Source organism: Crocodylus porosus, unplaced genomic scaffold (assembly GCF_001723895.1).
Source record: "Crocodylus porosus isolate Cpor-Errol unplaced genomic scaffold, CroPor_comp1, whole genome shotgun sequence".
Taxonomy (NCBI): Eukaryota; Metazoa; Chordata; order Crocodylia; family Crocodylidae; genus Crocodylus; species Crocodylus porosus.
Window position 1 is genome coordinate 67,670,386 of NW_017728950.1, and position 16,190 is coordinate 67,686,575.

General features: G+C 44.8%; 1 protein-coding gene across 2 annotated transcripts in view; it reads left to right on the forward strand.

The window, feature by feature from the left end:
• The first annotated feature begins 1,991 nt into the window (after positions 1-1,991).
• The window catches only part of VPS13A (vacuolar protein sorting 13 homolog A), a 168,734-nt gene continuing 154,535 nt past the window's right edge, over positions 1,992-16,190 (forward strand). Inside the window, exon 1 of one of the 2 annotated variants that reach the window (XM_019554917.1) lies at positions 1,992-2,148. In XM_019554917.1, coding sequence (XP_019410462.1) covers positions 2,049-2,148 — 100 coding nt within the window. In that variant the 5' untranslated portion in view covers positions 1,992-2,048. The remainder of the gene's footprint in view (positions 2,149-16,190) is intronic. The other variant, XM_019554916.1, reaches the window with a different exon arrangement.

The following is a 16,190-nucleotide window of genomic DNA, read 5'->3' on the forward strand; positions in this document are numbered from 1 at the left end:
GAAACAAGGTTGGAGAAAGGCACTGCTCAGAGCCATGTCCAGTAATAGCATGGTTAAGACATGCATGCTTGGATCCTTGCCTATGCGATCACTTCCATGAGAGGCAAAGTTGGTCTTCTGACACACCTTGCAAGGAAACTACATGGGCGAAGACAACTGGTAGGAATACGCTATGACAGAAAGCAGGGCAGTGTATCACTTTATAGACCAGGGATTCTCAACCAGGTGCCATGAAATGTTTTCAAGGGTGCCATGGAATGCCACACAATATCAGCACTGTTAGGTGAGGAAACAAGATTCAGAAGAAAAACCCAGAATTTTCTCATAGGAATGCATAGTGTAGACCTGTTGTGATCTTTCTGAGTTCTTTGCAATGTGAGAATTGCTCTATTATTTTTCAGGGATACAGGTTTTCGGCATGTTGGTCTAAGAATACAAGTCAAGTAGAAGGCAGGGTAGATTTGTGGATAAATATCTGTGTGTGTGCATGTGTGGCAAATCCACCCTGCCTTCTACTTGACTGCAGACTAACACAGCTAACTACATCTTATTTCATAACAGTGGTGTTCAACCTTAGACAGATACTATGTCCAAGTCTGTTATATGTGTGTGTGAATGTGTGGACCTGCGCGTGTGCATGTGTGTTTTATAGTTTCATAGTTATTAGGGGCTGGCAGGGACCTTACATATCATCAGGTCCAGCCCCCCCTGCACATGGGCAGGAAAGACTGCTGGGTTCAAATGATACCAGCAAGATGGCCGTCAAAACATTTTTTGAAGATAACAATGTTTTTCGAAGATAAAATGTATGTTGAAGTGTGGGTGTGTGTGTATACATACATACAGCACAAATTTTCATGGGCTGAAGCTCAGTTGATGGCATCTGATGAAGTGAGTTCCAGCCACAAAGGCTTGTGCTATATCTATCTATCTATCCATCTATCTATGTAAATATATGTATATACAGATAGGCAAGGCATTTGGGTATTAGACCAACAGATTAGTTGGAAAAAAGTTCTTTGCAAGCTACCCCCACCTCGCACATATTCAGGTGGTCAAATAAAAGAGATCACATCTACCCAAAGAACCTTGCCTCCCTGTGTCCTTAGACCATGGCACAACCCTGCTATATGTATATGGTTTATGTATATATGCATGCATATTTGTGTATACATGTATGCATGCATAGATATGCATGCAAATAGGTGTATGTGTGAATATATGCTGTTCTTCCTTTGCAAGTGAAGACGACTGCATGGGGGAGAACGGAGAAAGGAGACAGGAAAGAAAAAGGGAGGGACAAAAGAGAAAAAGGAGAAAGAAGAGCAAGGAAGGGGGTGGAGGCTAGGTCCCCTGGGTAGGCAGGTGATTTACAAGCCCAATCTTTGCCCTGAACAATCTGCTGCAGCAGAAGGGGCAAGGGATGAGGACTGGACACTAGAGGACTCATGTCCAGTATACGTCTATACGTGTGTGTATGTATATATATGTGTGTGTGTATATGCATGTATAGAATCTATACGTTTTGGGTGAGTTCTTTAATCATTTGGAATTAGTTCTCGAATTTATATGTTTTGGGTTAGTTCTTAAGGTGCAAACCCTCCTGCCTCGTGCCCCTGGAGAGCAGCTGGCTGGGAGGCTCCGTTTGCTCGGCAGGAGGCTGCGTGGCCCTCCCCATAACCCAAGTTTTCCGCTCCTCCCAGGCCGGGACAAGGGAGGCAAAGAGACGCCCCACCCCGCACCAGGAGCCGCCCTGTCCTCTCCTGTCCCGTCCCGGGGGCTCCGGGCCGGGGTCCAGCTGCGCTCTACACTTGCGACTCCTGGCAGGATGGGGGCGGGGAAATGGTCCGCGAGCCCCGCCCCCGGCCGCAAGTCTCAACGGCTGCCCCATCTGCCCCGGCTCGCGCGCGTCGCCCCATAGATGGTAGGCGCTGAGCGTTTCTTCTGCGCTTGCGCAGTGGGGCGGGGCGCGGCCTGAGCGCAGGGCGGGGGGGCCTGCAGTGCGCTGCTGCGTGCGGCGGCGGCGGCGGCGGCCGGGCCGGGCCACCATGGTGTTTGAGTCGCTGGTCGTGGACGTGCTGAATCGGTTCCTGGGCGACTACGTGGTGAACCTGGACAGCTCCCAGCTCAAGCTGGGCATCTGGGGAGGTAGCGCGGAGCGGGGGAAAGGGGTCCTGCCTCGGCCGGGGCAGCCGCCGCCCGTGCGAGGCCCCCCGCCTAGCTGCGTCTTGTGGGCGCTGCCCGCGTCACCCCTGCAGCGCTGGGGGTGGGGGGATCCACTGGGACCGCAAGTGATTAATGGGCCTGGCATAAGGGGGAGGGGACCCGTGCTCTGCACCTGCCCGAGTCGCCTGTTTTCCGGGCAATGGACATGGCAGGAATATGGGCGCCAGGCAGCCAGGGAGTACCTACTATGCCTGGGCTTTACAGCCCTTTTGGCTCCCAACTTCTTGGTGAGGAAACTCCAGCCCCTGCCCCCATGGCGTCCCCTTTTGGGCCTTGCTCAGCATGTGGGTTGCATGTGCCCTCCCTGGGCGTTCATCAAGATTGAAGCTTGCCAGGCAGCGCTGTGCGGTCGGCTGGACCCTGTGGTCACGCAGGTGGCTACCCGAGATCTTAGTCTCCTATGGTGTTGCTTTGAAGCATCCATATGCAGGTTTGGGAGTTGGTATCTGAGGCTGTATTAAAGATTGAGAGAGGGTCCTGCTGCAAAATTGTCTTCTAAACGCTCCTCCCCACTGCCGAGTTTGGAACAGAAGCACTGCCAGCCTGAAAGGAATGTGTACTACATGTAAAGGCAGAAGTGACAGGGTTGATTATTTTTTTTTCCCCCTTTTCAGACACCAGTGGTGACCAAAATTAGCACTCCTCTCCCCCACAGTCCATTCCCCACTCCTTAATGTTTCCAGCTCAGTTCAGTAGCACTGAAGAAAAGACAAGTGAAATTGAACCATGTTTGTTTACTTGACAGCATAAATTTGCCAGGCAGTGTTTTAACTTTGGAATTTTTCCTTAAAATTTTCAGGAGTGGTAAATGTGTGGGTTTTTGGAAAAAGCTGTTAGGTCCCTTCCATCAGAGGTGTCCATTCATCCCACACTTTTGCCAGGTCTGTGGGTTGAATGTAGATTGTAAGTCTTCTCACACGCCAGATAACCTGCGTTAGCAGCAATTCCAGCGCAATTCCAGAACCCGGGGCACGAATGCTGCTGCTGCTCACCCTCTGTTTTCCTCTGTTGCTGATTTTAGTCACCACTGATGTCTGAAGACTCTGAATTGGCAGCAAGTAACAGAGCAGGGCAGAGCGCAGCAGGCCCCAGAATGGTCAGTTGGACAACCCTGTCTTAAATCATTGGCTTAGTTTTTTAAGCCTGTACAAGCATAGCTCCAAGAAGTGATTTATGTCAGAAGTAACACCTTGATGCAAGTAATTTCTTAAAGCTGCACTGGCATCCAGATTCACTCAGCCAAAGGTGTCCAGGAATTGGAAAATAAACAGAAGCTTTATTCTCAGTGGAGTAGGGATAACTCAGTTCAGGATACTAACTAACATAAGTCATGCACAATTCAGAATTTAAGTGATAGTTAATAGAGACCCTTTGATTTTAGGCTGGCAAGAATCCCATCTGGCCAGCAGGTGTCAGCACACATATTAGGAGTCAAAATCCTCCAGGATTTTTACATCTCTAGGGCTGAGGCTTGTTTTCTTAGTTAGATATTCATATGTTTAGATCAGATTCTGGAAACTTCCCATGATTCGCTACTACGCAAAGACCTTTCTTTCTTCTTTTGTTTTCTAACATTGCTCCTTCATCTGGATCCACCTCTAAAGTAACATCTTGTGAGAGGAAGATACTCTGTCTCTGTGAACACATAGTCTCTGAGCATTTCTAAAGTTGGAGCAGCCCAGTTTCTGCTGGTCTGATGATAACAGACCCTATACCATTACATGTAATATACACTGAACACACAATAATGGTATGTGAATTAAAAGGACTGGGTTATTAATAAACATGGAATATATCCAGTATATTAATTACTCACTTTGCCACTCTTGTGTTCCAAAAAATAGGTCATTTAATATTAATCTTTACGGCTTTATACAGGGGTATGCTTTTGCCAACCATAGTGTATCAGTCATCATGTGGTCATGGGGTGGGTAGAGCCTGAACTTTTAATGTAAAGTGCACGAGTTGCCTATTTTTATAAAAACTTGCAGGTTGCCTACATAGATCCCAGAGGGCAAACTTTCTTTTCCCTTTGCAAATATTCTTAAAGATGTGTCCCCCTTGTAGTTTACCCGCACAATATTGGTCTTTGCACTAGTGAATTTAATTTACTTAGCTTCTTTTCAACTGAATAGGAATTTTATCTTGGTGGGAGAGACATGCAGTTTTAAGATTCAGCTGCCAAAGCATGATATGTCATCTGACTTCCGGATTAGTCAGTTACTCACTTTGAAACAGAATCAATTCTGTCATTTAAAGAAATTTAGACAAGTTTTTTCTTACTTTCCTATCTTGTGCTGGACTACATCCAACTTTCACTTTGATGTTTATATGCTTACAATATGTGATGATTGCCATGCATTTCCGTAGAAAGTTTTACGTGTACTGGCTTACTTTGATCTAATAAACAAGTATCCTGCTCTTATTCAGCAGGGTATATTGAAAATTAATTCCATCCAGTTGATTCACTGGACTGATACAACATTTTAGCTGTGTCCTAATGAAACAGCATCAGTAGGGGAAATGTTGGGTGGGAGGAGGGATGATTTCCTCTGGTTCCTTCTGTTTTGCTATTTTAACTTATTTAACATTTATTTTGTTGCATATTTTGCTTTTATACAATATCCTTTCATTACAAAAATTCTCCAAGGCTTGGTAAAAGACACATTCCTCCCATTTAAATGCTTGCACTGCTGCAGTGAATGGTGGTAGTCAGTAAGCCCTAATGATCTTAGTCATAGGATCATTAATGTTTGCTGCTAATCTTGTGTTCTCAGTAAAATTTAATAGTTTAGAACTAAATTCTCTTAGGAAGAAAAGACTTTCTTAGCATGGTATTGAAATATGATGAATTTACCATCCTAAGACTTAAGGTACTACTTTCAAACAGTATTCCCATCCCATTTAAACATTTGCTTGGATACAAACATAGGACTGGAAAGGGCTGCCTGGGCCATCAAATTCAGACCCCTGTATTTGCTAGCAATCACTTGCCCAAGAATTTCCCAAAATCTCCATTTCATGCTCTCATGCACAACTACAAGACTTAATACCTGAAATACTGTGAATATCCTAAAACAGTGGTGGGCAGCCTTTTTGGCAGGGTGCCACAAATTAGTCCTGTACCGTCCCTGAGTGATACTCCAGTCCTTTTCCTCACCTGATCTGCTGCTCTGCCCAGTGCTTCTTGCTTGCTTTGCTTTATGACCTGCAGCATCTGCAGCTGCATTGTCTGTCTCCTCCCTGATCTGCCATGTGCCACAAGAAGAGCCTGCTCATGTCACTTGTAGCACTTGTGCCACAAGTTGGCCACCCTTGTCTTAAATCATGTCATAAGTGAAAAAGCAGATGAGCCAATGGCACTGCCCATGCCTAACCCCTGTAGTTACAGGACCATAATTGGTTAATATATTCAGAACAGCGTAGAAAAAGGACTGTACCCCTCTGCTATATAAGAAGGCAAAACTTCCCACAGACTGTGCCAGTCTGATCTAACCCCTTTCTAATAGCCACATTTAGTGATGGCTATGGCCCTGAGTGGTGAGCAAGGTTCTCCAGCCAGGAGCCTCTGGGTTTTTTAAGTAGTGGCAGGAGCCTCGATGCTCTTGATTTAAAAATCTTTGCCCCTTAGCTGTGGCCAGTGTCCCAGTACTTCAGAGGAAGGTGAAGAAAAAAACAAAAGCCTGTAGCTTTTATCAGCGCATCCCCACAAGTATGCACATATATTTCTCTGGGAACAAATAGCAGCAGCACATTCTTGTGCATGCTGTGGTGTGTGGCAGGTGGCTCCAGGTGGGGCCAGCACCTGGTAAGGTCCCAGCAGCCTTACCTGGGGGCCTCCCAAGCCTCCAGTGGTGATTTGGGCATCCAAAGCCTGGCCAGCAGCTGGAGTGTGGCTCTTGCTGGCCAGGCTCTGGTTTTGGGCGGTGTATGCTGCTGGATACTGAAATTTCCTGTTACCTAATTTTGCTCCTGCACTGCAAATATGCAGCATGGCAGACAGATTATCAAAAGGGTGTGAGGCACCACAAAGCGCACGTATCTACTCAAGGGGACAGAGCCTATGAAGGTAAAAACATCTTTTTTGATTTGGTCAGCTAAACAAATTAGGCTCCTTTTAATCTTTCATAAGAAAGCTTCTTCATTCTCTCAGTCATTTTAGTGGGTCTTTGAAACTGTTCTAGTTAATCTTTGTGGGACTTTGGTGACCAGAATTGCATGTTGTATTCCAGGTCTGCAGTCTTACTGATGACTTGCACAATGGTACTAGTATCTCTTCCTCTCTCTCTTTTTTTTTTTTCCTACTAAATGTACCCTAGGGTTGTATAAGCTTTTTTCACAGCTGTGTCACTCTGGCTCTTGGTGGTCCTGCAGTTGGTGAGTATACCTAGGTACCTTTCTTTTTTAGTTTTCTCCAGGCTCTGCAGCCTCATCTTATAGTGTAAATTCTTTTTATTGGTCCTTAAGTGCATGACTTTGAATCTTATACTGTTAAACTTCACTCTTTTTAATGATCCATTTTTACAAGATTATCCAGGTCTTGATTATCCAGGTATAATCAAGTTGTTTTCCTTATCGCCAGTACTCCCCAGTTTAGTGTCATCTGCAAACTTTGTGAGGGTACATCTAGTTGCATGACTAAGGTCACTGATAAAATGTTAATAGGCTAAGTCTTAAGACTGACTGATCCTTGAAGTGAATGTTCTCTGGTAAAAAATAAATAAATAAATAAATCACGTTTCTACATAACCTACTATAGTCTCCCTTTAATCCAACTCTTTATCCACATTGTAGAATTTGTAGCAGTAATCCTGTCCTCTCCAGTTTGGCCAGTAATTTCCCAGAAGGCATGGTACCAAAAGCTTTGTTTAAGTCTTTATGCATTAAGTCTCCTGAATTACCCTTATATGAGAAGCTTATCTTGTCAAAGAACAATGTTCTATTAGTCTGATACATTTTCGTTAAAGTATGTTCTTCGTTCTGTTTCACTTTCTGTTTACTTCCATATTTGTTAACCGAACTAGTTTATGCTGTTTCATGTTGAATTTAATTTTAAGAAATACCATTTTCATAGTGAAGACAAGGTGAAATACTCGTAGTCATAACAACCCATGTCTTCAACCATTTCATGATGGCCAGTGCACTATTGTAAACTTCCTCTTCACTTTTAATTTCAAACACAATTTTTAATCATTTGAAGGTGTAATATAAGCAGGGATCCTGGTTACCTCTGATTAAAAAAAGAAAAAAACCCAATTTTTGGATTAAAAAAAAGTAATGACAAATCCACATTTTTCTGTGATTAAAATGAAATGCCACTAATATAGATGCTACAATGAACAAAAGTACTAAAGCTTTCTGTTTTTGTAGGCTCATGCTGCTTGGGTTGAGCTTGATAATCATAACCTGTTGTAATTAGATACCGTTGAAAATAGTACTTGCATAATTGCATATGTATATGGTTGTCTTACTTGCATGTACTGCAATGTTGTGGGGGGGGAGGGAAGAGGAGGGATAGTTGCAAAATATGGTCTGCAGGCCAGATCCTGCCTGAAAGGCAGTTTCATTCGGCCTGTGGGCAGATGCCTGCCAATTCACTGTCTCTGGCTCAGCCCCAAGCTACCCCTGCTGTGCTTGTATGGGGCTGAGCCCCACTCACTCCTGCAGGGGCAGCACATGCTGTACTTTAACCTTTGCTAGCAGGATGGCCTTGACCATGGCCTCGCAGGCAGGGAAGGTTGGGGGTGGTGGTGGTTCTCCCCTTCCCCACACACAACCCCCCACAAACCCCATACCCACCCATCCACACCTCCCCACACACCCACATATATATATATGCCCACATATACCTATAGCCCCCAACAAACTCCATGCTCCTCCTACCCCTCCACATACCCCTGCACAATATATGAGTAAAACTTCATTTTAAGCTATTATGCAATCATTTCTATATATACAGTGCAAACGCACACAAATCAGACAAAAACTATTTTAAAATAAAATTAAAATATGTTATTGTAGGGGGGGGTGTATGTGTAATTTATTCTTTTTTCTGGTAGCAAGATGGTAAATCCCCTCCCCAAAAGGAGTATTTCCAGGGGAAAGAGAAGGGACTTCTAGTGGCAAAGTTCAGGAGTTAGGGGCAGGACTTCCAGTCCCAATATGGTGACCAGGGGACAGGGTACCTATCAAGGGGTGGGGCTACTCTTGGGACAGGTCACCAAAACTTGTTAAGCAGCCTTCCAGCCAAAATAATTGCCCGCCCCTGTGTTAGTCTGATATTTTCAGAGAACTTGTACATAAAGTTGAATTTAGCAATGTCATAGACCCATTTAGTCTGTTCTACAGCTGGTAGTGTCCCAGTATGATCCTTGTATTTTTACATGTTGATTCTAAGAGTGTTTTCAGCACTGTTCATTTTAATGAAGTATTACAACCCTTTTCACTGTGGGCATAAAACCTCAGGAGATAAGGAGGTTTGTGAATTTAAGAAACTTATACACTTTTTTCTTAAATAGCATGTAGGTTTACTGCAGGCATCATGCTGTTGAGTTTTATCAAAACTTATTGAAGCATGTAGCTTTCTCTAGTGAGTAGGTATAAGAATTCAAGAATTAAATAGGATTTAAATCGTAAACAAAAATGGGTGTCAGTTTTGTGTGTTATCTATGATAGTGGATTTTTAAATCTTTGAGCTAGTTACTTCTGAAGTTCTGGGACATTGTATGGGGACTGATGCTGTAGTAAGATGTTATTCATATTTATACAAATATGGCTGAATATTCTCCTTTAAATACAGCTTATTAATTTGCCTAATCTAGTCCTCTACTCACTTCTTTCTTTGACATTTTTAGTTCCCATGGACGCTGTTATGCATCTTATTTAGCATTGTGACCTCACTGTAATAAGCAGGGATCCAGGTTTTCAGTTTCCCAGAGAAAGTTGCAGATTTTCCCCTTCGTATGGCAGCTCCACTGCTGTTCAGCAGGAGGCAAGACAGGTGCAGTTAGACCTGCATCCTGGTGTAGGGGTGCGCTGCTGGTGTGAGGGAGTGAGTGGGAGGGGGTAGGCAGGAGCAGCAGGTTGGGAGTGGGGCACCAGCAGGACTGGGGAGGGGCTGTGGCTTGAGAGAAAGGGACACCAGTGCATCAGAGCTGCTCAGCACCACAGAGCAGGGGTGGGGAGGCAGCTGCAGCTGGACCTGTCTTGGTGAGCAAAAGGGGCAGTGGAAGCTATGCTTTTCTATGATTAAAAAAAATAAAATCAAGCACCAAAATATATAGGTATTAAGAATTTGTTTTTTATAGTGATTGATGCATGGGTAGGCTTCCAGATTGCTTTAAAGTGGTTAATATGTCAATAAAATATTATATACTGGCACTTCATTTTAATCATATTACTTGGAAGAGGAAAGGAAAATGGTAGATATGAAGTGACTTTATTTTAAACTCCCTGAAGTGCACCAAGCTTTTAATAAATAAAATATCATCTGCGCAAGATTGTAACTCTTAGGTTCTGCACCTACCATGTGACTTGTTCAGGTGACTTCCTAAGTTCTTAAAATATTTTTTTTTACTCTGACACTTGTCACCTGTTTACCCTTTGAACAGGTGAAGTCATCTAATACCCAGCTAAGGCAGCTCATGTCATACCTCATTTTTGTCTTTCCAGTCAATGATGCTAAGCCCAAAACGCATGTTGTTGAATTATTTATGTTGTCCTTGTATACCTTCTATTTTGGGTGCACATGTTCTGCAGGTTCCCCCAAGGCTCATGCAGTGCTAGCACTGCTTGATTAATCTGTTTACAAGGAGGAAAAGTTACCAAGTAGTATGGGATGGACCTAACCATGCATATTTCTATTTCCTCTCTTAATTTTTAGATGGGGAGTTCGTGTCCACAGGTAGTTCAGCCTTCTACTTTTGATAGCTACATATGGTTAGTTATCTAGGCAGCTTCTTTTCTTTTAGTAAGATGGAGAATTTTTCTTCGTTGATGTTGTTGCCTTACCTTTACCTTCATCTTCCACGGGTTTAATCTTCACTTTGAAGACTAGTATCCCCAGATAAGTGGGTTTTAACTCTGTGACGCTTTTTTGGTGAACTTCTATCAAAGCTCCTGCCTCTGTTGCTTATAGGAGGTGCATGTCCCTTGTATATGTTTTTCTAGAACTAAAAATATCTAGAGAAACTCATCTCAAAATATTTTTCATTGATTTGTCTGTAACACTGTGCCATCCAGACACCTGTCCTTTCTGCAACTGGAGGGGAGCGGGGGCTAGTGCAGTGGGGGCCAACAATTAGGCCCATGCCCTCTTCATGTATTACTCCAACCCCCGTTCCTGGCACCACTGACCCTCCTCTACAGTAGCCCTGTTAATTTGGTGGTGTTTGCTTGACTTCAGTTTCTGTTGTCTGTTGTAGGAAGATTTCTTTTGGATGATTCCATCAAAAATTATCCTTTGGAAAGGATGGGGAAGTAAAAGAAAAGCGTTTCCTTCTGTAGCATAAGAAACCAGTTTGCCTTGCATGTTTTGTACAAAAAAGAGATTTATTTTCCTGTCTTAGTCAGAAATTTCAGAAAACCTCATGTTTCCTGTATAGGTACATCTGAAGCTTCTAAAGAATCAAAGGCCAGATTTTTGGGGGGGCATGCCCATGTACTGGGACTCTAAGCATAGGCTGGCCTTGGATGCAGTATGGATAGTACCATACTGCCCTTAGGACCAAGCACTTGTTTAACATGCTGTCATGTGGTACTGAATGCTAGTGGGTCAGCAGTACCTAGCAGAGTAATTTTCTTCTGTACCATTGATCTTCCGCAGTACTGGCTGAGTTGTCAGTCTTTACCTGATTCTGCATTACTATTTGGGAATATACAGTACCAAAGTAAACAGGAACCACTGATGATACCATAATCATTGACAGAATCTGTCTCAAGGGTAGGCGAATATTCAGGCTAGAGGGCCACTTAAGGAGTTTTGATGAGTTGTTTGGGTGGGGCTGGAGAGGATGCTGACCTGACCTCGAACCCCTGTCAAGATTGTTTATAGCCCAGGGAGTGGGGCTGGGGAGATGCCAACTGATCCTATCTGGCCCTGGGCCTGTCCTCCCTGCACCTCCCACTGGTAGCGCTGGATGGAGCAGGTGGGTGGGTGGGGTCTACATGGAGATGGCCCGAGGACCCCTGAGGACAGGGCATACTTGGCCAGGCATGTGGGATGGGCAAGGAGTGGCATCTGGGAGTGGGACGGGCAGCCAGGGCCAGGATCACAGGGTGGTGACAATGTGTGGCAGGGGCAGAGCTGTGATCCTCCCCTTGCACGTCCTTCAACAGGTGCTGGCAGATGATACAATTGGGGTGTGGGGCCCAGGGCAAATCAGCCCATGCAGGGCCCTGACCCCAGACAAAAGGAAGCCAGCAGCAGATTTGGTGGCGGGGGGAGGAGGGGGAGTGCTGAGCAGCTGGACATTAAGCCAGTGGCAGCACGGAATTGCCACAGCTGCTCCCCTGGCTCCACGGGGCCCCCCAAAGCATGGGGTCTGGGGCAGTTGCCCTGATTCATGTCTGTGTCCCTGGGGTGACCTAGGGTGCTGGTTTGCAGGGACATGCAGGAAGTAGCGCAGCTCTGCCCTGGGCCCCAACCCTACACTGTCACCATCTTGAAATCTTGGCCTCGTGCACCTGTCCCACTCCAGGATGCTGTTCTCTGCTTGTCTGTGACCTCATCTCATCTGCCCGGCCCAATGTGCCCTGCTCATGGGGGTCCTGGGCTGGACTCCATGGAGAACCTGCCTGCTTCATCTGATGCCCTTGGCACTGGGGGCAGGGCGGACTGGCCAGGGTGTCTGGGTAGCGGGGCCAGGTCCGGCAGTTGTGGCGGAGGCACTGGCAACCAGAAAGAGCCACTGCCACGGTGCTGTTGGGTAACTGAACCTAGCTGCTATGTCACTTCTGCCACCACTGTGCCACCTGTCCCTGCAGTCTACAGCTCCCAGTGTGCCCAAGAGCCATGCATGGGGATAGGGTGGGCTGTGCTCCACACTAGGCAGCACCTCTGTGCCTGGGGGTGGAGGGACCAGCCATAAACACCCTAGCCTGGGCTTCCCTTGCACTTGCCCTGGGTGGGGCTGCAGGACCTGCCATGACCTGGATAGAATCACTTGGTGGGCCGGATCCAGCCCGCAGATGGTATTTTGCCTGCCTCGATCTACCTAGTATAGTTGTGTAACTACAACAATTAGCTGTAGCTTTACTACAGCTCTTCTATAATTAGTACTAATGCATTGCCAACATGTTCACAGTCAGTGTTGAGAATAAGCCTACGTTCTTGATTAGTTTTTAGGCTGGGGTGGACAATTATTTGGGCCTACAGGCCACATAGGGAGTTTGACTGAGTTGTTGCGGGCCAGGCCAGAGCCCTCCTTCCTGATCCGCCCCCCCCCAGCAGCTCATGAAAACTCCCTACGTAGAATGGGACTGTGGGCAGGCAGCTTGTGGTGTTCAGGAGCGGGAGGGGCGGGTGAGGCTGGGTAGAATTGGGGGTGGTGACAGTGTGGGCCTGGGGCAGAGCTGTAATCTGCTGCTTGCACATCCCTGTAATGGGTGCCAGTGAATTGTGGCTCTGGCCTGGGCTCTACTCTGCTATCACTGCCCCAGGATCCCAGATGCAGCTCCCCATCCCATCTGCCTGGCCATGTTCGCTGCCTGGACAGGTCCCAGCTGGTCTTCATGAAGGCAATGGAATGATGCGGTGGTGACAGCAGAGGGCATGGGTAGAGTTGCGATCCAGCTTCCACACATTCTGGTCCTGGCCCTGTGCTGTCATTGCCATGATCCATGGAAGCAAACCAGGAAAGCCAAGGCTGCAACTGAACTCCAACTAGCTTCGAGCATCAAGGACAATAAAAAGTCCCTTTTCAGATATGTGCTTAAATCTTCATTTGGCATTGGGAGTATGCCCAGACTAGGCTTCTTTACTAACAAAGGGATTGTTATCTTCTGTTCTGGTGCAAAAGTAACTTTTAGGTAAACAGGTTGTAGCTGTATTGGCAATTAAAGATTTTTTTGGCAAAAATCTAGTTTGTCTAATAAAAGACATCACCTCTACCACGAGTTCTGATTCCTTTTAGGTAAATGGTATTCAATGTCACTAACAAATTTAATTTTCTTAAACTGGAATTGGAAATTTCTCTGTTTCTGCTGGTTCTGTGCGGTACTTAGAGATAACAGCAAGTAAGTTGAGATGCAGCTAGTGTGTAATGCTGTACTTATAACTTGGTCTTTGCAGTTTGATGGAAATGTTCTATGTTTTGTTAATACCACTTTCCAGATTAGAGAATCTTGTCTGTAGGGAGGGGTAAGTCAGTCCTCTAAAACTACCTTTTTCAGTTGACTTGTTTTGAATATTTTTTTTTTCCTTCCAAAGTCTAGTGGTTTTTAATCAAAACGCAGAATTTTTTGACTGAGTAAGTCTCTCTTTAACATTGCTATTTGACCTTCAGCCATTTGACAGTATTGTGAATTCTGCTAGCTTGCATGGGTTGCAGTTTAACTTCCTTCCTCACAACCTGGGGCAATGGTCCTCCCTCAACTTGTAATACCTTAGCTTTTGAGATGATTGCTATGTAACAATGGGTTATTTTTCCTTCATGGTTGCTCAGAAGGAATCTAAATAAAAAGTTTATTGGACTAGAAGAGCAAAATTCTACAGTCAAGGTACAACTAATGAGAGAGGGAGAGAGAGAACTTTATTGGGTTGTGCCCATAGGCCTCAGGTAGGGTCAGTGACTGAAACCCATGTAGATTCTGGACCTAGCATAAGCCTAGTTCATGACGGTAAGTGCTTAAACTTCCATTTTAGCTATAAGTGTTAGCATGGGGAAGTAGAATGAAGTCAGCTGGTCAAGGCTACAAATATTGGGTTGGGTCAGGTGAAAATAAATAAATAATTGGTTTTTTGGAAAACACTGATGGTAGTTAGAAGTAACAGCTTCAATAACTTGATGTTTTATCTTTTGATGAGATATTATGAATAGATGGTTCAAAGTCTATTAAAAGACAGTGTGTTTTGTTGATGGAATACTGTAAGGCAGAAATGTTTCTTGTTGCTGGTACAGATAATTTTCAGGGGTCTGTACAAAGCTACGAAGTGGCTAAAGCAAGAGGCTAAAGCCTGTTTCTAAGTGACCCTAGAATGAACCTTTGGAGACATGACACGAAAAGCATGAAAGCAAGTAACGTGTCTAGCTGACCCAGATCAGATTAAACAAAGCACAGAGTCTTAAATTAGATGATCCAAATATGTAACATAATAGCTTTAGTGTATATAGAAATGATTAGTGTAACCAAATGCATTATTAAATATTGTTTTATAATAATTATTTGTGTTAAGATTCTTAAATAAGATGTAAAAACAAAGCAGCCTGGTCAATAAGAACTATAAATAAGATGCAGGGAAAATGAGACAGCACTGAACAGCATTCCATGATGGCAAAGCGAAGGAGATCAAGAATCCTTCTCTCCAGAAACATAACTTTTGTATGGACATAAATACCAACTAATAGACACCTTTGAATTGATACAAGAGAACTTATTAAGTATAGTTCTCAAAGTTGTAGAAAAACAAAGAAATATGAATAAAAAGAATCAGAAAATTGTATTAGAATAGGCCAACTAAATATAGGGTATAGGCTGGAGGGAAAAGTGTGGGGGGCAGACTACAAATTCAAGACTTGGTACCAGTCTATATGTCAGCTCCTGAACCACCTCCCCATCCTTCCTCTTGCTGTCCCAGCTGATGAGAATCTATATTATGTTATATTATTTTTCAGACTGTCTAGTTGGACATTACAGTAAGTGTTTGTTGTTGTATTTTTGGGGCATGACAATAAAGGGAGAGGGTGTAAATTTGTTTCTTGCTTTGTTTTTTCTCTTGACTTAGTGACAATAATTAAGGGAATAGTAGCTGTATCTTAATTCTGTGTCTGAGCTTGCAAAAGGGGTTCTGATCAATCTTGTCTCTCTAGAAATTGAGTGGTAATGAGTTTTTGGTAACAATGCCCAAGACTGACATAAGTTTCCATGGAAAATTAAGATCATTACAATTTACTTTCTGCTTTCAAAGCAGTATTTTTCATTGATCTTGTCTTTTTCTAACACAGCTCTCAGTATGTGTGTAATATAAAGATTAATAATTCAAAACTGCTGTACATATTTGTCTTTGGAGAGCAGATGAAAGAAAACACATGAGACATGTGCCTGGTGATTAAGGTGCTGCTGGAAAGCACTTAGATACCATAGTGACAAGTACAGAAGTGCTGTGCAAAGCTTTGGTAGCCAATTTGATTTGGAGGAGATTCGGCCTGATTCAGTGGCCGTATCTCCAAATCAAATCGGGAGACCAATAAAAGCTCTGAATCGAATCAGAAGCTTCTGGATCGATTCAGAAAAGATTTGGCGTAATTTGGAGATTCAGTAATAGACTAAACAGGCAGCAGTCCTCGGTGATGCTGAACACGGCTGCCTCCAGCTGGTAAGTCTGTTGTTGTGGGGAGGGAAAGGGTGTGTGTGTGGGGGGCAGATCAATGCCCCCCAGCAAGGGAGGGATTGGGGCTGGGACAAGCTTCCCAGCCGGGGCAGAGAGGCTCAGGACTTGGTGGTGGGGGCTTCCCCTTCTGTACGCCGCCAGTCCGGGATGGCATGGGAGAAGACATGTGTCTCCGGATCTGCATGGGGCAGGCTGGGCCAGGCTGCACTCAGGATGGGCGGCAGAAGGCACTGAGAATGGGGTTTATGCCCTCCCACCGCTCACTTGGCCTCCCTGTGTCTCCTGGACAAGCTGCAGCTTTGCCTGGTCTGGGCAAGCAGTGGCAGGGCCTGGGGGCAGGCACATGCACCTGGATCGGGCCTGGCCTGGTGGCAGGAGCTATGGGGAATTTTAGGGTGGTAGCAGCCCCCCCCCC